General features: G+C 47.4%; 1 protein-coding gene across 1 annotated transcript in view; it reads right to left on the reverse strand.

The window, feature by feature from the left end:
• Window positions 1-1,166: 1,166 nt before the first annotated feature.
• Window positions 1,167-21,155, reverse strand: part of TCP11L1 (t-complex 11 like 1) — a 46,943-nt gene continuing 26,954 nt past the window's right edge. Inside the window, exons 5-10 of the mRNA XM_056135738.1 lie at window positions 18,600-18,820; window positions 14,168-14,304; window positions 10,489-10,685; window positions 5,964-6,145; window positions 4,053-4,225; window positions 1,167-1,837 (exon numbers count right to left, since the gene is read on the reverse strand). Of these exons, the coding sequence (XP_055991713.1) occupies window positions 1,635-1,837; window positions 4,053-4,225; window positions 5,964-6,145; window positions 10,489-10,685; window positions 14,168-14,304; window positions 18,600-18,820 (1,113 nt within the window). The 3' untranslated portion in view covers window positions 1,167-1,634. The remainder of the gene's footprint in view (window positions 1,838-4,052; window positions 4,226-5,963; window positions 6,146-10,488; window positions 10,686-14,167; window positions 14,305-18,599; window positions 18,821-21,155) is intronic.

Here is a 21,155-nt window from a genome sequence, read left to right on the forward strand (position 1 = left end):
TCAACCTTGGAGAGAGGGCGCCAAAAACTGGGGATCAGGCAGGGAAAGTGTTAGCTGTGGGTGCTTGGGCTTTCAGCCCCCAAATCAACAAGTGGCCACATAATGACCTTCCCAGAATGATCTCATAGAACACACTGAAAAATACAGAATTTTGGACTATAGTTTCTACTTACTGAATTTCTAATTTCCCTTCCAATGATGTGGGAAGATCTCTTCTTGAGTTCAAACTTAGGTAAGACCTTCTGACCGTTCAGCACAGCAGACCTCTCTGACTGTGAAACATCCTCCAAGCAGAGTTTAGCAGGTACATGGAGAACCTTCCCCCATCCCTCCTCCCACGTCTGGGTTCGCCAGCCAGTTTCCCAGGAGCCATCAACAGACCGCCAGCATCCAGACAGGTGGGCCGCCCCGAGTGCACTGCAGAGCATCATATATATATATATATATATATATATATATATAGTTATTTTTGGCCACAATCAGGGCTCACAGCTGACTCTGCACTGAGGGGTCACTCCTGGCAGGGCTAAATGACCATATGGGGTGCCAGGGATCAACCCCAGGTCAGGCATATGCAAGGCAAGTGCCCTACAAGTTACACTATTGCTCTGGCCCCAGAATACCATAGATATTTAAAACATACGTTTTGATCCCCAGCACCCCATACGATGGTCCCTTGGTCACCAACAGTGACCCCTGAGCACAGAGCCAGATACAAACCCAGAGTACATCCAGGTATCACCCCTACCCCCCGCCCCAATAAATAAAATAAATAAATAAATAGATAATTTAAAAAGAAAACCTTGTATTTTGGTTAGCACCCACTCCCAGCTATGCTCAGGACTTGCTTCTGGCAGGGTCATATGGGGTCTGGGGATCACACCTAGGTTGAACACATATAAGGCAAACACACCCTACCTACTTTACTATGCTCCAGCCTCTGAAAAGGAAAAACTTTTCAAACCCAGTGACTCTGTTTTGGTAGTGCCTAGGATCGAATGCAGCTCTACCACTGAATTACATCCCTGACTCCAATCAAGTAATTTATTAAAAACCAAGTCGCTCTTGTTTGGAAAGGGCCCTGGGGTTCAAGCGAGGTCGAGCAGAGAGACTGCAATCAATAGGGAAGGAAGAAGAGCAGTAAGGCCAGACGCAGCCCTCAGAACACAAAATATCTGAAGGGAGGAGTGGGGCCAGCCAACAGAGGGGCAAGAGCCCTAAACGTATTGCCTGGTTGCCTCCACTCTCGGGTGTCATGGTCTCAGTTTCTGAACGAAAAACCACCCTGATGTCCCAGCCTCGTGGAGGGACAAGGCAGCGCCAATCATGACAGAGTTGGGGCACAAGGAAGCCAATAGCTTCCCAGCAAAGTGCTACCCACAAATCTCCAGATGACAAAAAGCTTCTTTGACTTGTAAACTTGCACTCAGAAATACAAACTCTCCAAACAGAACTCGGTATGGTCTTTCAGCATGTTCCTCTCAACAGTTGATCTGCCACAGTCTTGCCTTCGGAAAACCTGTGCTGCTAAACAGAAATGTACCAAGTAGCCATCTTCCAAGCAACATTAGAGTTGAGAACGGGTGTTCGGAGCTGAGTGAGTAATACTGCAGTGGAGGCGGGAAACGCACTTGTCAGGAGCTGGCCAGGATCTTGTTGAGGATCACGTCATAGTAGGGGCTGAAGACCATCTTGTTGTAGTTGACCAGGCGGACAAACTTAACAGCAACGTCCTCCAGCTCTTTCTGAACCGGACCCAGCCCCCCAGGGACTGTGGGTAATGACTTCTGGTGGCCCGAGGCAAGGTAGGTTTCTAAGAAGGTCAGGATTCGGGAATCTGTGATAGGAAAGAAAGCCCAGTGCTATTTGTTACAACAACTTGACAAACTTCTGATTAAACGTTCATATTCTTTGGGGGGAACTGGAGCCTTCCCAGACCAGATACTCTCAGTCCCCTGCATGTCTGGACATTTACCCTATTGTGATGTTTCCTGACTTCTCGGTGATTAGTCTCATGAGGCTAGGAACCAAGCTTGTCTGTCGTTCTCATTCTGGAATATTGGGCCCAGGAAAGGCACTTTAGGCATAGAAGAATAGGGTATGCATAAATAAAGGAAGGCTAACGGTGCTCACAGGTTCAGATCTCAGAGAACCAAGACAGACTTCTTCAAAAATTAATCATCTGCTGAAATCTCCAGGCTTTCTCAGAGCGGGGATAGGTTACCTCCCCCCACTTCCCTATACTCCCAGAAGCCCCAGAAGTTACCCCCATGAACCAACTTCAGCGCCACCATGTAAGCTCTTCCACCAGCCTTGCTCCAGAAACCCAATAATAAATCTCGAAAGAGATTTTAAAAAAATGCAGTAAATCTCAGACCCATGCAAGGCTGAATAATCAGGGGAACATCAGAAGGGGGTCAGGTTATCCCAGTGCCTGCCCAAACAGAGAACCCATCAACCACCTATTCCCGCAATCCAAAATCACCACCATGCCGTGGGCAGGACTGCATCTCAGGACAGAACTCACAGATATTAATCTGCTAAACATTTGGGTATGTGGATTTTGTGACTGAAACCTCCAGGCTTCCTTAGAGTTGGGATGAGGTACCTCCTCCCACCTCCTGTACTTCTAGAAGCCCTGGCAGTCACATCCACACCCCAAAGCTGCCACCCAGTTAAAAAAAAAATCCACTCCAGCGATAAAGATACTGAGCTCCCTGAACAAACACAAAGACCTCTTAGTACCTGTATTTCAAACCATAAAGGACAGAGAAAGAGAGAGAGAGAGAGAGAGAGAGAGAGAGAGAGAGAGAGAGAGAGAGAGAGAGAAGAGGAGAGAGAGCACACAGAGGCAGCTGGGGGAGGGGGTGATGGAGAGCAGTGACGGGGGATATTGGTGGTGGGAAATGTCCACTGGTGGAGGGATGGGTATTGGAACACTGTATGACTGAAACCCAATCATGAACAGCTTTGTAATGCTATATCTCACGGTGATTCAGTAAACTACAAAAAAAAAATAGTCATCTGTGGTCAGAGAGATAGTACAGCAGGGAGGGCACTTGCTTTTCATGCAGCTGACCAAGGCTCCATCCTTGGCATCCCATATGGTCTTCCAAGACTTTCAGAAGTGATTCCTGAGTACAGAGCCTGGATTAACCCCTGAGCGCTGGCCAGGTAGAACCCAAAAACCAAAATAATAATAAAACACTAGAACATGGGGCTGGAGTAACCCAAAAACCAAAATAATAATAAAACATTAGAAAATGGGGCTGGAGTAATAGTACAGCTGCAGCCGACCTGATATCAAGTTCAGGTACCACATATGGTCTCTTGAGCCCACCTGGAGTGATCCCTAAATGCAGAACCAGGAGTAAGCCCTGAGTACTGCTGTAAGTGACCCCAAATCCTAAATAAATAAATAATACTACAATAAAGGATGATTCTAGTGCTTTCACATCTTTCTTTTTCCAAGTTTATTTTTCTTTAAAACTTTAAAAATTTATTTTGGAAATTTTTTGACTATATCCAACTGTGTACAGGGCTTACTCCTCGTTCTGCTCAGGGTTTACTCCCAGATTCACTCAGGCAGGGATCATTCCTGGTGGGCCTGGGGGATCATTCGGGGTGCCAAGAATTAAATCCAGGTAGGTCACATGCAAGGCAAGAGTCCCACCCACCATACTATTGCTTTAACCCAACTTTTACTTATATCTTTATACATACAAAAGGTCTGTGGAAGCTCTGTGCCACAAATGCAGGACAAGGATACACACACAAACACAAGACACACATACACACAGACTCACACATACACAGACACACACACACTCTATTGCTTCACAGGGCAGGAATAACTGAATCACAGCATGTGATTGCAAAGTCAGAGCTTCAGGGCGTGAAGACAAACTGCCTTGCCCTCACTGGCTGTATCTCAGCCCGTCTCCCTCCTCAACCTCAGGACCCATCAAAACCCTCAGAGAACTCTACAGAGGGCTCTGTCCGACCAGCCCCCCGATGGCACATTCCTGCCTCCTGCCTTTCCCCAAACGTACCCATGATCCTGCGGACTGGGTCATCGGGACTGGCCACTGCTTGGATCTGGCCTTTGAGTGCCGTCTCCTTGTCCAGGGTGAAGGGGCTGAACCCACACAGGGAAAGGCAGCTGCTCACCTCCAGGCAGACTTTCTCACCGACTGTGGTCAGGGCATCCTTCAGATGGAAAGAGCTGGAACAGAGAAGGGGAAGGAGATGTCAGAAGGAGGAAAGGCCTGCAGTGAAGGGCACAAATTGCCCCATTTTCAGTCAGTGGCACAGAAACCAAGTCAGGTACTGAGAAGCCGGAGCAACAGCACAGAGAGGAAGGCTCTTGCCTTGCACGTGGCTGACCTGGGTTCCATCCTCAGCATCCCACATGGCAGGTGCTTGCTATCCCGAGCACCAGAAGTAATTCCTGAGTGAGAGCCTGCAGTGAGCCCTGATCATAGCTGAGACTGGCACAAGAAGCAAAACAATAAATAAACAAAGATAAAGTCAGGGCCTGAGGTGCCCCAAAAAAGATTCTGTGCTTCCCAGCCTGCTCCTGACCATACAACTAGCTCACCCACTTTCTTACCTTACTTTCTCTCTTCTCTCTACCTCTCCCTCTCTGCTAGAAAGGCCGTGGAAAGGAGACAGCTCACAGTACTTCAAGACCAAAAACCCAAAACCCAGCATCTGTGTCATGAAATACTAAAGAATTTACTTCAGAATATTTTTGTCTGCCTTGGAGGGTACTTGCCTTGCACCTAGCCAACCCAGGTTCGATCCCTGGCACCTCATATAATCTCCCAAGCACAGACCCAGGAATAAGTCCTGGGCACCATTGGGTGTGCCCAAAATCCAAATAAATAAGTTAAAATATTAGTAGGGGAGCTGGAGAGATAATACAGTGGGTAGGGTGCTTGCCTTGTACATGGGTTCAATCCCCAGAATGCCCTATGATCCTCTGAGAATCGCCAGGAGTGATTCCTGAGCACAGAGCCACCAGGAGTAAGCCCTGAGCATCACCAGACATTGCCCAAATCCAAAAAAAAAAAAACCCAAAAAAACCCCAGGAGAATAAGGCCTGGGCACTGTCAGCTGTGTAACCCCCCCCCCCCCCAAATAATAATATTGATATGCATTAAGTACAGTCAAGTGCCACTCTGTGAAGGGATCAGCATGACAATAAAATCTGGAGATGATGACACTAGATAAGAACTGAGTGTTAAAAGTAGGTAAAGCAATATTCCTGATAACTTTTCAGTATCTGTATAGCAAACCACAATACCCAAAAGGAGAGAGAGAGAGAGAGAGAGAAGAAATGTACACTGGTGGGGGGATGGATGTTGGAACACTATAACTGAAACCCAAACATGAACAGCTTTGTAAAGGTCTACCTCACAGTGATTGAATAAATAAATATGGATTTATAAGAAATTATGACTGGGCTGGAGCAATAGCACAGCCGCAGGGCGTTTGCCTTGCACATGGCCGGGCCAACCCGGGTTCGATTCCTTCGCCCCTCTCAGAGAGCCCGGCAAGCTACAGAGTATCTCGCCTGCACAGCAAAGCCTGGCAAGCTACCTGTGATGTATTCAATATGCCAAACACCGTTACAAGTCTCATAATGGAGACGTTACTGGGCCCGCTCAAGCAAATCGATGAACAACAGGAGGACAGTGTTACAGTGCTAATAAATTATGACAATTTTATGAACTCTAAAAAATAATCCCACTCTGAAGTTTTTTCTGTTATGTATGTGTAAAAGTGTGTCCTTTCAACCCCTGTGGGAGTGGAGCCAGAGAGCACGGTCGCCTCTGGCTCCTGGGCAGTGGCCAGAGTCTGCCTGCTGCTGAGAGAACCTCTTCCATCTGCACCCACTCTGCCCTCGGCGGCTGCCACCCTCCCCCTGGACGGTTCTCCCCACGGCCCCCATGACGTACGGCAGGTGCATGTCTGTGAGAAGGATCTTCACAATCATCTTGAGCTTCTCGGCGAAGTCGGCCTGGCTGGAGATCCCCGAGCCTGCCGCGTTGAATGTGACCAGCAGCACAGCCCCCATGAGGCTCAGGTGCTCCAGCTGGAGCTGGAACTCTTGAAAACGGGGCTGGTCCATCAGGACGGTCTGAAAGAAGCACAGGGGCCCGTCAGCCGGAGCTGCAGCTCTCGGGACAGCCAGCAGAGGGCGCCGGGGCCTCAGTCAGCATACCTGCCTCCACCTGAACATCCCGGAAGATTTTCCCGCCCTGCCTGAGCTCTAGGGATGGGTATTTGATCTTTGTATAATTGAAACCCAAGCACAAAAATTTGTAAGTCTACAACTATAAAAAATTTAAATAAATAAATAAAAAATAAAGCAGCGTGGGTGCCTCCCCTCGCTCCCCCATTCCGGAGAAAGGAGGCAGCAGAACACTGAGAACACGAGCCTGGCAGTGAATCCAGGTCTGGGGCCGGAGACTGTAGGACAGAAAGCGCCTGGCTCACAGGCAGCCAATCCCGGTTTGACTTATCCCAGGCACCACATAGGGTTCCCCGAGTTCTGCCAGGGGTGATCCATGAGCCCAGGACCAGGAATAAATCCCCCATCACACCCCTACCCCCACCCCCCAGCACCTCCAGGTGTGACCCAGACCCAATTTTTTAAAAAAATTTATTTATTTGGCTTTTTTTTGGTCACACCCAGGAGTTACTCCTGACTCATGCACTCAGGAATCATTCCTGGTGGTGCTCAGGGGACCATATGGGATGCTGGGGCTTGAACCTGGGCCGGCCGAGTGTAAGGCAAAAGTCTTACCAGCTGTACTATCACTCTGGCCCCAAGACCCAAATAATTTACAAATAAATAAATGCAGGGTCTCCTGTCATTTGTTTATAAAAATTTTTGTGTGTGTTTTAGGGCCACCACTGTCAGGAGTTTTTTTTTTTGTTTGTTTGTTTCCTTGTTTCCAATTTGGAGGCCACACTCATCGATGCTCAGTGGCTACTCCTGGCTCTTTGCTCAGAGGTCGGGCCTGGCAGTGCTCAGGGGACCATGTGGGCTGCAGGATGGAATTGGGCCTCCTGCCTGCAAAGCGCAGGCTCGGTCCACTGAGCCAGCTCTCTGGCCCCACAAGTGGGTTTTGAAGAGCAATGTCGGGAAAAGAACTACCCTCCCAGCATTCCACTATCCAGAGCAGAAGCACACACCCTTCCCCACCCCCCAACCTTCCTTCCTCCAATTCACACCCGCTGTGAATTAAAGCCTCTGCCCCTGGCACAAAGGCAAGATGTGAAACCGTCAGTTTATAGCATCTTATAAAGAAAAAATAAGGAACTTGGATGGAAAAAAAATGCTATTTAGAGAAGTAGCAGGATTTGAGGCCAGAGGTTAGGAGTCTGTGTGCCCTACCAAAAGAGGGGAAGTCTGCCCACCAAACCAGTGATGTGCAGACAAACAGGGGACTCCCTCATTAGTCATTATTTTTTTATGGGGGGCAGGGGGAACATACCTGGCTGTGCTCAGGGCTTACTACTGGCTCTGCATTCAGGGATCACTCCTGGTGGGGCCCGGAGACCATATGGGGTTCTGGGGACTGTCCCCAGTTGGTCACAAGAAGGTAAGCATCCTACCTGCTATACTATCACTCTGGTCCCATGAGTCATCTTTTAAAGGATGTCCACAGTTAGGAGCACTTACTGTAGTTCCCAAAACATACACAGAAAAACACGCTGCTCCACAGAGAAAAGGAAGAAGTTTCTTTAGATAAACAAAGGCAGACTCAGTGAAGTAATTTTAATGAAGATGAATATAAGCAGAATAGAAATGAGATATAAGGCCAGAGCGATAGTACAGTGGGTGGAAGTGCTTGCCTTGCCTTGCACGCAGCCAACCTGAGTTCAATCCTTAGCATCTCACATGACCTCCTGCCAAGCCCCATCAGGAGTAAACTCAGAGCACGCTGAGTGTGGCCCTCTTCAACAAAACCAAAGCCAATACCACAATAAAAAGAAATGAGATCTCACCTCACACCAGTGAGACTGGCACACATCACAGAGAACAAAAACAACCAGTGCGGGTATAGGTACGGGGAAAGACACCCTCATTCACTGCTGGTGGGAACGTTGATGGGTTCAACTCTTTGGGCAAACAATATGACACTTCTCATCAAACTAAGAATTGAGCTTCCATATTATCCAGCAATTCCACTTCTTGGAATCTGCTCCAAGAGCCCCCAAACTCTACTTAGGACTTAAGAGACGGTGTAGCAGGTAGGGTGCTTGCCTTCCAACCCAGGTTCAACCCCTGGCACCACATACGGTCCCCCAAGGACTGCCAAGAATGATCCTTGAGTGCAAAGCCAGGAGTCAGCCCCGAGTACCACCAACTGTGCCTCCACCACCGCCCCAAACCACACACAAACACAAAACTCTATTCAAAAATGATTTGCATTCCTATTTTCATTGCAGGACTACTCATGGTAGCCCAAATCTGGAAACAAGTATCCAAGAACCGCTGACTGGATAAAGAAACTAAGATAAATATACTCACAACTCCCCGACAGGCCCCGGCGGCCTGGGCTAGATGGGGCTGGAGAGAGGCGAAGGAGCCCGAGATCTCTGGCCTTTGTACTTTGCCCTTCCCTCCTGCCTCCTGCTCTGCAGCCTCTTCCTCCCTGGACTCCCACTGGGCCAGGCTCCAGGTCTGGCCGTGCTATTTTATTAGCCCCGTGACCTCTGGCAAATGATGAGCACCCCAAAAGTGGTGCTCAGGAGGCCTCCTTCTGTGAGGTGCTGCAGGACAAAGAATGCGTGGATAGTCCTGGAATTGGAGTTGTGGGGCTCTGCGTGTCCAGCTCCTCTAATCTTGGCGTCCCCACTGGACAGACAGACAGAGACTTGGAGTTCCGCTCCTCCTAGAAGTGACTCAGGCCTTGGCCCTCGGGGAGGGCAGACCCTCTGCTGGTGTGAGAGGAGCTGCTGAGCTGAGGGCTGCCCCAGAGCCCGGGATCTTGACCACTCTGCTCTGCTGGACTCCTCAAAATGCGGCTGGACTTTCTCTGCAGACCTGACGCTCCACCTATCATGTCCTTGGGTTGCTTATATCTTCCCTTATACTGCGACTCCAGAGAGAGTTGTTCCCCCCCTCCTCCCGCCCCCGCCAAGGAAATCTCTTGCGGTTTTGCTTCCCGGATGGGGGTGGTGAGCTGGAGTGATAGCACAGGGGGTAGGGAGTTTGCCTTGCACGTGGCCGAACCGAGTTCGATTCCTCCATCCCTCTCGGAGAGCCCAACAAACTACTGAGAGTATCCCGCCAGCACAGCAGAGCCTGGCAAGCTCACCGTGGTGTATTCGATATGCCCAAAACAGTAACAACAAGTCTCACATTGGAGACGTCACTGGTGCCGGCTCGAGCAAATCGATGAACAGTACTACAGTGCTACTCCTCTGTAAGAAAAGACAAAATCCTGCAATTCAAATTGAAATGTGAATGGAAGTGGAGGGGATCATGCTGACTGAAGTCAACTGGGTGAGAGACAGTAACAGGATCTGAGCCCTGCTCTAAGCACTGAGTTTACCAAGGGGCAGGGAGAGGAGGAGTCTGGGGGAGAACTGAGACCCTGGTGGGGGGGGACTGGACACTGCTGGAGGCGGTGGTATGGCAGCTCTGTATCTAAGGAATGTAAGGGTACTGTAAGTCATGGTAACAGGATTATAAATCATAGCACTTGAAATTCAAAAAAAAATGGATAGAAGTTCAGCAGCAATAGGAACCCCCCGGGGTCATGCTGGTAGGGCTGTCACACGAGGCAGTGGCCTTGGGAAACAACTTGCCAGTTCTGCAAAATGTGAAAATGAGGAGTCACCACATGACTCAGCAATTCTAATCCTACCTCCACACATACATGCCCCGGAGAAATGAAAATTTATTAATCGAAACTTATGCTTAAAAATGGTGTACAGGGGTGGCTGGAACGATAGCACAGAGGGTAGGGCATTTGCCTTGCACATGGCCAACCCAGGTTCAATACCCAGCATCCCCCGAGCACCACCAGGGAGAGTGCAAAGCCAGGAGTAACCCCTATGCATCGCTGGGTGTGGCCCAAAAGGAAAAAAAAATGGTGCACAGACATGCACGATTCACAACAGTCACAACCCACACGTTCATCACCTCGTGACTGTCAAGTGGCCTACGGAGGAAAGCAAGTCTAGCACCTGCCCCAGCACCAACTCGGACTATGTCCCGCTGAACAAAAGACGCCAGTCACCAAAGGACAAACAGCATGATTCATCCTCAGGGGCCAAGAACAGTCGGATCCCTGGAGACTGAAGGGAGACTCGAGGTGGACGGGAGGTGGAGGAGGGCGGGGCTGACGGAAAATGAGGAGTTTTCCAGGATGTGAATTAGAACATAACAACATGATTTTTTATTTTTTTGAAAATTCAGAGATCCAGAAAGAAACAGGCCATGGGATGGGCCCAGAAACTTACTTCAGGGAAGGGTCTTTGGCCGTGGTCCCATTTCAGAAGCTTGAGGTACGCATGGTTCTGGACAGTGATGGGACTCAGTGACGGGGCATCCTGGGGGCCGGCAGCCCCTCCTGCGGCGGGCAGGGCATTTTTACCCTTCTGCTTCATGAGGTCATCTGCAGCTTCTTCGAGCCACTGGGTGACAAAGTCCAGTGCGTCTGAAAAACAAGGCTGGCTCCTTATGACGCCACTCCATGGGGATGCACCTCAGAATGACGTGAGGGTCCATCCTCCAGGAGGGTGTGGGAGTCTAGAGAACGGACTCTGGAGTCAAACAGAACTCGGCTCAAATCGAGTCAGGCCCAGGGCGCGAAGTGTGATCTGAGGCATGTGGAGCTCTGCCTCATTGCTGGAGTCTCGGTGTGGAGAAACATACTCACAGGCCTGGGGGGTGGGGGAGCTGTGGCACCAACATTCGGCCAGGGTTTGCACCCCCCTCAAGGTTCACTGGAGCTTTGTTCCCTTTTTCCTCCCCTCCCGTCCCCACTGTGGCCACCCCATGGCGCTGATAAATAAGTCCAGCTCTGTGAGATGACAAACATTTCTGTCAGAGACACTGGCTAGGGCTTCCCAGTGTGACTCAGCCTCCTTGCTGAAGAGGAAGATCTTCCTTGTCTAGATCTTTTTTTTTTATATTTTATTTTTAACTTCTGTTTTGGGGCCACACCCAACAGCTCTCAGGGATTAGTCCTGGCTCTGCACTCAGGGATCACTTCTGGGGGTGTTTGAGGGCACGTGTGGAGTGCCAGGGATCCATCCTAGTCAGCAACGCGAGTGTCCTCCCTGCTGTACTCTGGCTCTGGCCTACTCTGGATTGCTTTCTGTATGTGCGAGCAAGGTTAAGCTGTCAAACATCTAGCATGTAGAAAGCAGCATTTTCTCCTGGCGGGGGACCCCTCAGTTGACTTTCATCCACCATCAGACTCCCCTTACTTCTGTATTCTTCTGGGGATATGGGCTAGAGAGGGGAAGGGAAGTTTTCCCCAAGTAGTGCCCACTCCGGCCACTCAGGAAGTAGCTGCCTACACTTAGGAGACCATGTGGTGTGGGTTGGTCTCCTGCAAAGTGTGTGCTTTGACCTTGACACAAAGTGGCACAGATGAGTAAACTGTGCACACGTCCCCTGCCCTTTCTAATCTGAGTAATGGATCAAGGAGGATACATTATTGAAGGATGCAAGAAAAAGGCGTCTATTCACATTTTCTCAACAAAACTGCTTCCCCGAGGCCCTGCATGGTGTTGCAGAGTGGCCAGGAGAGACCCTCTTAAAAGCCTGGGGACAGTCAAAGCCCTGGCTGGAATCCACCTGTCACAATGCAGGAGGGGGCGTGACAACCTGACATCTCTCTGCAGCGCTGAGCTCCTGGTTCTGAGCTCCGCTGTTGCCTTAGCCTTCTGCTGTCAGCCCCACGGTGTGGGAACCTTGAGTTTGTACGTGGATGAGAAATAATGGCCAACCTCTGGCTTGGGCTGCAGGCACACCTCATTCCAGAGGTGCATCCTGTCCTGTGGCTGGCAGCCAGCAACCTGCCTCTCCTACAAGGCGCTTATGAAGCCGCCACTCTGAGAACTCCCAAGGAGCCGAACAACACTGGCTGGGAATAGGACCTGTGTGGCATGTCAAGACAAATGAATGGAGAAAGAGAGAGAGAGGCTGTGGTGTTTCTACATTCTGGAAAACAATACAGCTGTAATCAAAGCTAGATTCCTGCAGTTCCCTGGGACGTGGCTGATGGACCTGGAAGGTGGAGTGGTAAGCTAAATAAGCCAGAGGGGGAAGGATAAATACCCTGGTGAACTCACTCTTCTGTGATATAAAGAGATGCAAAGCAAGGGATTAGATTACTATTGGACAATGACAAGCCTTGGCTTACAAAACTGATCACTGGACAGTAAGGGGAGGGAATGAAGCTGGAATGAAGGTGACACAGGGACAAAGAGTGCTGAGGGTGACAGACAGTTGAGTGGGGGTGGGGGCAGGAACTTTGCATATCAGTCCCATAAACTTTACCACTGGGGTTGGAGTGATAGTACAGTGGGTAGGGCGCTTGCCTTGCATACAGCTGACCTCAGTTTGATCCCCAGCATCCCAGATGGTCCCCCCCCCCCAGCACTAGGAGGAGTAATTCCTGAGCATTGCTTGGTGTGGCCCCAAAACAAACAAGCAAAAATACAAAAAAACAAAAAACAAACAGAGCTGGAGCAATAGCACAGCAGGTAGGGCGTTTGCCTTGCATGCGGCCAACCCGCAGCCAACCCGGGTTTGATTCCCAGCATCCCACATGGTCTCCCGAGCACCGCCAGGAGCCAGGAGTAATTCCTGAGTGCAGAGTCAGGAGTAACCACTGAGCATCGCTGGGTATGACCCAAAAAGAAAACAAACAAACAAACAAAAAATCCCAAAAATAAAACCTTTACCACTAGTGTAACCATATTACCTAAATTATTACAAAAAAAAAAAAAAAGGTGAGTCCTTGCCTCCTGGGCTTCTGGTGCCCTCAGCAAACATTCTTCTGTCTTCTTCCCTTGCTGCTCCTTCTCTGCTCTTTCTTCCAGACCCCAGCACCATCTCACATTCCTCTAGTTAGGGCTGGAAGAACAAGCTCAGGACCCCAGCACTGGGGCATCTGAGTCTCCACCAAGTCTGACGTGGGATTAGCACAGTGTGAGGCTGTATTGCACTCTCAACACTGTCAGACGTGGAGGCTGTGCTTTCCCTGGCATGTCAGAGCCCGTACAGCGGCAAAATGGGGCCCCTAGAAATGCACCGTCACTTTGGATCCTATCGTCATCTGTTTTCTGATGAGTCATCTGAGAGGTAATAAAAATAACACTTTTTCTGCATGTGAAATCATATGTACATAGAATAGAAGCAAACTGATTTTTTAAAAAAATAAATCTACCTCATAGGAAGGAGCAAAGTGAATTAAACAGTTCTAAGAACTTTGTGGTATTTTTAAAAATGAAGACCACGCAGATAATTTGCCTAAAAATTTCTGTCTGGGACTGGAAAGACCATAAAGGAGGTGAGTGGTTTGTTCATGTGCCCCCAAGAGTAGTTTGATCCCTGGCACTGCATATGGTCTCCCCAGCACTGCCAGGAATGACCCCTGGGTACAGAAGTAGGAGTGAGCTCCGAGTGCTATAAGAGCCCCCCCCCAAAAAAAACCAAACATGAGCAACAATATTTTCTGTTCTTACTGCCATTAACATTTTTTCTAATTATCTTTATTTTTGAGGGGCTCGGGGGCAACACCCAGAGATGCTCAGGGGTTACTCCTGGTTCTGCACTTGGGATTTACTTTCCTGGTGGACAGTACCACCAGGAAAGTAAATGAGTACCATATGAGATGTTGGGGAACTTGGGAGACCATATGAGATGTTGGGGATTGAACTCGGGGTGGCCTCATGCAAGGCAAATAACCTCCCCACTGTACTATCTTTCCAGTCCCCTTAATTTTAATTTTTATAGCTTATTTATATTTTTGTTTGTCCATTTTCTTTAGTGCTTTTCTGTTATCAAATTAGGTATATATCACTAAATTTTAATTTTTTCTAGAAAACTCTATCACTATGCAACAAGCCAAAATCAGATCCACAATGATAAAGCACAGTCAGACCCAGAAGGAATTAAACATACTTGGCTGCTTCTCCAAAAGCTCTTGAAACTTCGTCCTTTCATATTCTACTGACTGCTGCATGAGATGTGGCCTAATGCTACTGACAGCAAAGTTCACCATGTCCACTTTCATCAGGTCCAATACAGAAAAAATTGCTCTGAAAGAAAAGAGAGAAAAGAATTTAGAAAAGGGCACTTGTAAACTGTTTTCAAGGAAGAGGTAAACTGACTTCAGATTGTCTTTCAAATTCTGAAAAGGTAGAGAAAACCTATTAGGAAAGTTATCAGTAAGTGAATTAAGGAAAAGCTATTTTAAAAATAATTTTCGAAAGAAAGTAGAGGGGTTCAGAGAGATAGCTCAATGGGCTAGATGTGTGTCTGGCCTGGGTTCAATCCCTGGTTTGCAGTGCTCTCTCTAGTCAACTGTCTGGTGTCTGTAAGTTAACTTTAAAGCAAGCCCACTTGTGCTGGAGTGATTGTACCAAGGGGTAAGACACTTGTCTTTCATAGCCCACCTGGCTTCGATCATCCAGCACTTACAGTGCCCCAACCCTGCCAGGAGTGATTCCTGAGCACAGAGTCAGAAGTAAGGCCTGAGTACCACCAAAACAGCCCTAAAAAACCACAAATAAATAAGTAAAAACAGCAATCCCATTTACATAATCTTTATAATAACCTGATTTCAATATCCTTAAGGTTTTGTAACTAGTCAGCCTCTTGAGTTTGGTGATGAATACCCTGGCAGATATGATAAGACCGTGTAAAAATTATTAACCAACATACATGTAAAATAGGAATCTGCATAAAATAGGGATAGAAACATAAAACAGGACTCTCGGGGGGGGGGTGGAGAGAGAGGCCTGACTTAGACGCAGCTGACCCAGGTTCCAGCCCTGGCACCTCAAATGGTCCCCTGAGCCCTGCCAGAATTGACCCCGAAGTGCAGAACCAGGAGTTAGCCCTGAGCACTGCTGGATGTGGCCTCAAGCAAACAAACAACAACAATGGATATTTCAGTGGATTGTACCATGTCAATACAATGGACTCAGAGATGCTCCAATGGGCAAGAGACTTGGGGTTGATCCCTCAAACTGTACAATCTCCTTGAGCACTGTCAGGTGTGGCCCTAAACTCTTTGCTTTTGGGTCACACCCGGCAATGCACAGGGGTTACTCCTGGCTCATGAACTCAGGAATTACTCCTGGTGGTGCTCGGGGGACCATATGGGATGCTGGGAATCAAACCCAGGTCGGCCAACATGCAAGGCAAACGCCCTACCCACTGTGCTATCACTCCAGCCCCTGGCCCTAAACTTTCAAAAAAAAAAAAAGTCCATATCCAGGCTGTGTTACACTGTGTTTCACAAAATATCAACATTAGGAGGAAATTGGATAAAGTACATTACATTATTTGTGGCATATGATAGTTTGGTTTTGTTGGGCTTGCTGGTCCGGCAGGGAGCGACCTGCCTGAAAGGCCTCATGTCCCAGCATATTTTGTAACAGCTCAATGACTGGCTCCCAGTGTGTCAGCGTGTTCCGTTATGAATGCCACCCCACTGGAGAATGGATAGTCCCCAATTCAATGTTTATAGTTCAGTATAGTTCAGTTGCAGTTCCCTTTAGCTCCGATAAAATTGGCCAGTTTAAGCTCATTTTTCCTGCAGCAAAGCTGCTTACAAGCATTCAATAAAAAAAGGTAAAGGCCCTCCCGTTGATCGTCGATTTGCTCGAGCGGGCCCAGTAACGTCTCCATTGGAGACTTTGTTGTTACTGTGTCTGGCATACTGAATACTCTCGGTAGCTTGCCGGGCTCTCTGAGAGGGGCGGACAAGCATTCAATACCTAATAGATTATCTGTTTACCAAACAAACAAGCAAGCAAACAGAAAAAAAAAACAGAACTAAACACAATCAAAAGTGAAATCGATGCCCTAACAATTTTTATTTTTTTATTTTTAATTTTTTTGCTTTTTGGGCCATATACAGCAATGCTCAGGGGTTACTCCTGGTTCCACACTCAGGAATTATTCCTGGTGGTGCTTGGGGGGCCATATGGGATGCTGGGGATCGAACCCGGGTTATGGGTAGGCCGTTTGCAAATGCCCTACCTGCTGTACTATCTCTCCAGCACCCTGACAATTCTTTTTTGTTCTGTTTTTTTTTTTTTTTTTGCTTTTTGGGTCACACCCAGCGATGCTCAGGGGTTATTCCTGGCTCTGCACTCAGGAATTACTCCTGGCGGTGCTTGGGGGACCATATGGGATGCTGGGGATTGAACCCGGGTCGGCTGCGTGCAAGGCAAACGCCCTACCAGCTGTGCTATCACTCCGGCCCCCTTTTTTGTTCTGTTTTTATTCTGAGCCACACTCAGCTGTGTTCAGGGCTGACGCCTGACAGCTGTGTGCACGGTGGTGCTCTGTCCACTGTATTATCACTCTGGCCCTGAGAGCTATACAGTTTTAAAAACAAATTCAGGGGGCCGGAGTGAAAGCAGAGAGGGTAAGGCATTTGCCTTGTGAGAGGCCAAGCCAGATTCGATTCCCAGCATCCCATATGGTCCCCCAAGCACTGCCAGGAGTAATTCCTGAGTGCAGAGCCAGGAATAACCCCTGAGCATCGCTGGGTGTGAGCCAAGAAGCAAAAAATAAAAAAATAAAAATAAATAAATAAAAATAAATGCAGAGGTAGGAAGGAGATCAGTCATGCATAGCAGTTCTCAAGCAGCAGCCCAGAATCCTGTTTCCCAAGACCTTTTTAGGGGATCTGAGATCAAAACAAATAAGGCTATGCCCTTATTCTTTCTCTCGAGGATAAACAGAGGTTTTTTGTTTCTGTTTTTTGTTTTGTTTTCTTTCAGGGGGTTGCATACCTGGTGGTGCTCAGGGGATAATCCTGGCTCTGCACTTAGGAATCACTCCTGGTGGGTTTTGGGGACTGTATGGGATGCCAGCGATTGAACCTAGGCTAGATGCATTCAAGGCAGACATCCTACACACTGTAGGACATCCTACAAATCTTACGAGCATGGCATCCTAAAATTTTTTTTTTCCATATCAGGACAAAAATTTATATAAATTTGATCATACTAATAGATATATTTAAAAGACTACAGGAACTTAATATGGATTCTGGCAACTGCTTGTTGCATATTTTTAATTTTAGTTATGTAAGAGAATGTTCCCATTCATAGGAGGTATTTGCTAAGATATTTCGGGATGATGCATCACCATGTCTGCCACTAATCCTCAGAAATCTCAGGGGGAAATACATATTCCTATGGATATATATATATATATTCATATGTACATAATCAGATAGAGTAAAAGACAAAGCAAATTGACAAAATTGTTCAAAACTATTAGATTTATGCAAAAGATACTACATATTCATGCCATTTTTTTAACTTTTCTGTAATTTTTTTTTCTTTTTTCTTTTTGAGTCACACCTGGGGATGCACAGGGGTTACTCCTGGCTCTGCACTCAGGAACTACTCCTTGCGGTGCTCAGGGGACCATATGGGATGCTGGGAATCGAACCCGGGTTGGCTGCATGAAAGGCAAATGCCCTAACTGTTGTGCTATCACTCCAGCCCCACTGTAATATTTTTTAAAATGTTGAGAGGGCTGGAGCAATAGTACAATGGGTAGGATGCCTGCCTTGCAGACAGCCAACTGGGGGGGTCAATCTCCAGCTCCCCATATAGCTCTCCAAGTCTCTGTCAGGAGTGATCCTGAGTGCAGAGGCAGCGGTAAGCCCTGAGCACTGATGGATGTGGCCCCCAAATTAAAACTGAATAAAAAATAATAAAGTGTTGAGAAATAAAATGAGCCATGATGTGGCTCAGGCAGTAGAGCCCTGCATGTGTGACATGTATGACATCCTCTGGGTAAGAGCCAAGGCATGCAAGTCCTCTGAGCAGTGCTGGGTGTGGTCCTGCTCATCCCCCAGAACCCCAGGAGTAGCCCCGACAATGCATGCATGCATTCATATAGAAACAGAATCATAGGACTTGTGCCCTGGGGTATAAAATCATGGTCAGTATTTTCCTTCTACATATCAATATATTTTTAAATGCATGAGTACCTAAACTTAAGGAAATTTAAAATTGCAAATAGACTGTGAGGCTGGAGAGGGGGATGGGAGAGAGAGAGAGAGAGAGAGAGAGAGAGAGAGAGAGAGAGAGAGAGAGAGAGAGAGAGAGAAGGAGGGAGAGAGAGAGAGAAACAGAGAGAGAGACCCATGGATGGAGGACATGCTATGCATGCAGGAAATCTGGGTTCAATCCCTCTTGTGGGAACAACCCCCAAACCCTGAGGCAGGAGTGTAGCCCTTGACCACTGCCAAGTGTGACCCACCCTTACCCCCACCCCCAAAACCCCCAAAAATCACTAAGAAAAACTGAAAGGCTCTGTACTGTAGGCACAGCCAAGGTGATTAACATAATCCCCATACCTGAAAAGGGGCACTATTTCCTGAATGTCCTTTAGTTTATTAACTTCCTCATCTCGAACAGGTGCACACAGTGTCCCCATCATGCCAATAATGAATTCTGCCAGCTTGGAAATGTCCAAGGCCCCATTCTCGGCCTCCTGCTTTATCAGATCCAGATCCAAGACTTCTGTTATCTGGTTTCTCAGTCTAGTGTGGCCAGGCAGCAAGAAAGATAAGAGAGTCTGGAAGACAGCACAGCCAGGTTGAATCACAGGGTTTGAGTCAGGCATTCTTTCCTCTTAGAATTTACAACTCTCCAAAGAAAGGCTTGCCCACAGTTACTGTAATGTTTCACGTATTTCATTTAACCTCTTATTGAACAAATCTACGGAAAAGCATGCTTGGGAATCAGACGAGCCACTTCATCTTCCAGTTGTCGCAGGTGGCTTGGTAGCGTGGAGAGCGGGGGACGCATTCTTGAGAAAACGGTTACTTCCGTCTATCTGCTCCGCCCACCTTGGCCACCCAAACACCTGGTGTGGGTCAGGGCTGGTAAAATCCACTCCGAACACCTACTCTGCACAAGCACACACGGCCTCCAGCTCCAGGAGGCAGCCGTCGAGCTGCACCTGAAATTCACTTGTCCTGCACGGGCTGGGGAATGATCCTACCACCTACCACCGGTGTTCCTGAGGGAGTTGTGGGCTCAGGCTCAAATTGCTCTTTGCAGCAAAGGCAAGTCAGTCCTCAGCTTGGCACAGGAGGTCCAGGTCCCTTGCCTGCCCTCACAGAAAAGAATTTCAGGAGGTGGCAGAACAGTGAAGTAGAATAGTTTTATTAAAAGACATTTAGAGTAGATTCATAGAGAAGAGAGGAGAGGCAAAAGGAGGGAGGGACAGAGTGAGGAGGGAGAGAGAGAGAGAGAGAGAGAGAGAGAGAGAGTGTGTGTGTGAGAGAGAGAGAGAGAGAGAGACAAAGAGAGAGGTGTTCAAAAGAGAACTCGGGCTTGGGGGAAAAAAAGCTTGGAATAGTTTTGGGGAGATTATACACAATTCCTCCCAACTGTCAGGCATGGAGATCTCCATATACATAAAAATCAATCTGGCTGCAGTCATGAAAAACCCTTGCACTACTGCTTGTCCTTTCACCTTCTTACCAGGACACTTATTTATTTATTTATCTATCTATTTATTTATTTATTTATTTTTGGGTTTGGGGGCCACACCCAACCATGCTCTGGTGTTACTCCAGGCTCTATGCTCAGAAATTACTCCTTAGTGGTGGTAGAACCTGTTTCAGCTCTCCTACTTCTGGGGCGTGGGGGGCATAGAGGATTTTTAGACTCTCCTGTAGTTTTTCCTTTCCTGAGAGGTCTATCTTGGTGGGGTCTCTGGGTGGAACCTCAGATTTTTACCTTAGGGTGATGCCTCAGTTTATCCAAAGAGCTCAGGATTTGCATTTCAAAGGCATGTGGTCCTCCTGCCTTTGGGCTACTTCAGGGATGCACCATTTTCTTAAATTTTATTATTTCCCAAAAGCTCATTTCCAGGCCCACTAGACCTAAGGGAATGCCATAAAGAAAAAGAAAGGAGTTACACACCCCAAGTTGGGATGTGGGTGATTCCAGAGTGGAATGTGCCAACAAGGAAAAACGTTTAAAAGTGAGAGGGAACTGCTCCAAGGGCATGAAGGAGCTCCAGGCCAAGACAAGGAAACCAGGTTCATTAAGGTGATCCTGGGAGCAGTGATATCTATCACAGTCATTACTTTGATAGAACACTGCAAAAACAGTCCTATCTTAATGCCTCCCCCAAAACTGAACTTTTTTTTTTTGTAATCAAAGGCAATTTTTTTATTCAGTGGTGAATTCAAGTGAAATAGTAAGATTGAAACAAATGATCTTGCTGTCCAATGTAGGACTTTTGGGGGCGCTTGTCTGAAATGCAGACTCCCAGGTCCCATCCAGGTTTAATGAGTCAGAACCTACATTTCAGAAAAAAACCCAGGTGATTTGTATGTGCACATATGTGGAAAAATTCTGAATTTGTCTTTGAATTAAAACCCAGTCTAATTTAGTGTAATCAGTCTCAAGTCCCTTTTTATTTAAGTAGTTTTATTTATTTATATACATTGGCATATTATACTATAAATATACTTTTTTATTTAAATATGAACTAACTTTTTGGCCAAACTGAATGTGTCCAGACCTACGAAAAATTTTATCAATCACCTATATTTTGTGAAATAATTTTTGTTTTATTTAATCATGCTTTTAAAAACATGAACCTGGGCTAGAGAGATTAAGTTGTTTGCCGAGCCCTCCACCCAGCAAAATGTTCTCTGTTCCTTTTCCCTGGAGCTAGGACTGGACCTTCGATGTCTGATGTGACCAAGAGTATAACGGAAAGCCTGCCATATGATCTTCAAAACGAAGTCCTAGAGAGTTTTTGCCTAACTCTGCAGCCTAACTTCCATAAAGCCATTTTGCAGGTCTTCTAAACTGAGCTCCTAAGAGCTCAGAGAGAACCTCTCTAGGCTGTTATGTGTTAAAGAACAAAAACAACAACAACAAAAACC

Source organism: Sorex fumeus, unplaced genomic scaffold, assembly GCF_029834395.1.
Source record: "Sorex fumeus unplaced genomic scaffold, SorFum_2.1 ptg000007l, whole genome shotgun sequence".
Lineage (NCBI taxonomy): Eukaryota > Metazoa > Chordata > Mammalia > Eulipotyphla > Soricidae > Sorex > Sorex fumeus.